This window comes from Myotis davidii, unplaced genomic scaffold, assembly GCF_000327345.1.
Source record: "Myotis davidii unplaced genomic scaffold, ASM32734v1 scaffold299, whole genome shotgun sequence".
In the NCBI taxonomy this organism is placed as follows: Eukaryota; Metazoa; Chordata; class Mammalia; order Chiroptera; family Vespertilionidae; genus Myotis; species Myotis davidii.
In genome coordinates this window covers 7,166,999-7,170,117 of record NW_006293088.1, presented here as the reverse complement: position 1 = coordinate 7,170,117, position 3,119 = coordinate 7,166,999, and the positions used below count along the sequence as shown (strand labels likewise).

The 3,119-nt window shown below is 64.1% G+C and overlaps 1 protein-coding gene across 1 annotated transcript in view; it reads left to right on the top strand.

Annotated features, from left to right (window-relative positions):
- H6PD (hexose-6-phosphate dehydrogenase (glucose 1-dehydrogenase)) overlaps positions 1–1,461 on the top strand; it is a 23,017-nt gene extending 21,556 nt beyond the window's left edge. The window contains exon 6 of the mRNA XM_006766809.2: positions 4–1,461. Coding sequence (XP_006766872.1) covers positions 4–215 — 212 coding nt within the window. The 3' untranslated portion in view covers positions 216–1,461. The remainder of the gene's footprint in view (positions 1–3) is intronic.
- The last annotated feature ends 1,658 nt before the right edge of the window (positions 1,462–3,119 follow it).

Sequence of the window (3,119 nt, the reverse complement as noted above, 5' to 3'; positions counted from 1 at the left end):
GCCCCTCGGGGCCGCGCCGCCGCATGAGCCTCAGCCTGCCCCTCATCAACCGCGCCAGGAGGGTGGCGGTCCTGGTCATGGGCCGGCTGAAGCGCGAGATCACCCTGCTGGTGAGCCGCGTCGGCCACGAGCCCAAGAAGTGGCCCATCTCGGGCGTCCAGCCCGTGTCGGGCCAGCTGGTGTGGTACATGGACTACGAGGCGTTTCTGGGGTGATGGGGCCTCGCCCTCTGCTCACTCCCAGGCTGTCTGTCCCCGGTCCTCTCCCCTCCCCCGAGTCCTGCCGCCTGCCCGGGCGCCTGGCTCTCTGGAATCGGATGCCTCAGGGTCAGCCCCGGGAGAGGCCCCGTCCCAACCCCTTGGACCGTCCCTGTCCAGATGTGGTCAGACCCAGAAACAAGGAAGAAATGGAGGCTCGTAAGAAGCCTTCGAGGAGGGTCCTGGAGGGGGACCCTGGGACGGCTCCCGGGGAGAAGGGTGCGGGCAGCGGGGAGCGGGGAGCCGGCACAGTGGGTGCTGGGATTGCCCGGAGCCCGGCCGGTGCAGCCCTGCTTCCCGTTTCCTTCCGGAGCCTCTGCCGTCGGCTGCTGTCCTGGCCCCTGTGGGCTGCCTCCTGCTCCGTGTGTCCGGTCCTTCCTCCTCGTCCCGACTCGGGGGGCCTCCCATCCCTCCTTGGTATCCTCACTGTCCCCAGACCCTCCCATTGTAGACAGAAAGATGACAAGAACACTGCCACAATACTGGGTGCTACAACGGTGCCAAACACCTCGTGACTCGTTAAGGGCCCTTCCTCAGTAATGACCTCTTTGCATGGGGGGACCTCCCTGCCCGCTGGGCATAACCATCAGGCCATCCTGGGGTCCGTCCTTGCGAGGGCCTTTCCATCTCAGGGAACCTCCAGTGTCCTCCCTGTTCTACCAGGAAAGACCTAGTCAATCTCTCTGATGGGGACAGCTCGCTGCGGGGAGAGCTGTGACGTCAAGCGATGCACCATCCAGACGCTCTGATCTGACCAGACAGGAGCCAGGCCTTTTGCTGGGGCGGCCGTGGCGCCGGGGCTGCAGCACCCGCCTCACAGCCCGCGACTCCCTGCCCGCCGGTCCCTCCTGCCGTCCACGGCGCCACTGCATGTGGGAGGCTTGGGAACAGGGCGGCGGCTCCTCAGGAGTAGGTGGGTGCTCTGCTCTCGGGAAGCGGGGCTTGGGGGCCTGTTCTCCTGAGACCCCCAGGGGTGTCTCTGAAATGCTTTTTAAAACAGCAGCGATGGGACAGTCTGTATTCCAGCTTTGCACCTAGTCGCGCCCCTGGCTGTGGCTGTCAGGGAATAAGATGCTTCGTGTGACTGAGCCCCGCGTCCTGGCCTCACTGTGCGGCAGACACGCCGCAGACAGGCACGTGTCCGCGTGGCGCAAGGGCCGTCCTTGGTGAGGAGGGGCACCCCGAAATCCGTTCCTCTACTTTTGACTGTCCAGGCTTCCCTCACGGCTACGGGTTTAAAGGAATATTGCTTCCGTGCGCGATGGGAGTCTGGGAGGTGGCGCCTGAGCCAGGGGCGCTCCCGTTAAAATTCTGCTTCCGCTGGCAGCACAGAACCAGTGCCTGGCGGGAGTCTCCGCCCTTTCTGGGTCAGCATCTTAGCTCTGCTCTAGAGATGCTGGCGGTACAGGTGGTTGCAGGTCGGGTGCCCCGGTGGCCACGTGGGGGCGCTCGCGCACCGTCCCTGCGGTCTGACTTGCAGGCATTTCCCCTGTGTCCCAGGAACTCCCCGTGTCCTGCTCCCAGTTTTGTCCTCTGCCTCCCCGGGCCCTTGGCCCCGGCACTCCCCCAGCTGTTCCCCGGGGACTTCTTCCTCTGGTTGCAACACCAGAGCGGAAGGGACCTCCACAGCCCGCGTCTCGTCGGGAGAAAGGGTGAGCTGTCACCATTTCTGAACCAGAGTGAGTCACTGGGGCCCGAGCCCAGGATGTCCTGTTCTTAGAGGGCTGCCTTGCCCCGAATGCACCCTTTGTCTGGGGAGTTTGCACACGGGCTTGGGATGGGGCAGAAAATGCCAAAGGTTTCCTTCCCAGAATCGGCTGCTGTCCTAAAAGTCCCCGGGAGACGCTGTCAGCATTCACTTTCCCCCTCCCTCCCCTTCCCCTCCTTGCCCTGTGCCAGGAAGGGAGTCTCAGAACCCGGCCACCTCAGCTGGTGGTTTCCAAACGTTTGGGCCCGTGACCCACAGCCAGGAACCTGTCACAGCGCGAGGCCTGGAAATCCGTCTCCAGCCCAGCTGGTCAGGACCTGCCTGAGCCTGGTGCCCTCTCCTTTCTGTCTCATTGAGGAAATGCTGCGGATCCAGCGTTACCCCGGCCCACAGGACGAGGGCCCGGGCTTGGAGACAGCAGGCCTGCCGGGCTCCCACGGGGAGACTGCCTCCATGCTGGGCCTCGAACCCGGCTTCCCAGTCCTGCAGCCTCACGCCTGGGCTCACCCAGCACAGCAGGGCTGCCCGGACCCAGAGTGAGGCTGCCTGAGCCCAGAGCGGGGGCCCACCCAGCACAGCGGGGCTGCCCGGCCCCTTCACAAGGGAGAGAGCAGTGGGTGACGAGGAAGCGCTCCCCAGCCTGGGGGCGGTGGTGACAGGGGTTAAGTCCCGGGCTAGATACTCAACATCTTGCACAGCGTGGTCTCCTCTGATCCTTTCAACACCCTGTGAGGTAGTGGAAGGAGCCTCATTTACTGGGGATTTTGAAACTGAAGTCTAATGACAACAGGCCAGTTGCTCCTAAGCCGGGTCTTGGGGGTTCTAGACATGCCCCCCCCCGCGGGGCCACCTCCCTCCAGGGGGCCCTGGGTGCTGGAGCAGCGCAGTCAGCCTCAGTGGAGCCCTGGACAGTCGCAGGGCCTGTCGGATGGGCATCTCTGGAGAAGCAGTGTTGCCATGTGTGTCTGGAAAGGATGAGGGACTTTCCAGGTTGCTGGGAGCTGGAATCTGATCTTGATCTGGGAGCTGTTTCCTGTGAACCGCAGGCGGGAGCCCTCCCAGTCCGTCTCCTGGAGGCTCCTGCCCCCGTTCCTCTGCAGTCAGCGCTTCATAGCAGCTCATCAACACTCTGCCCGGGGCTGGTACTTCAGATC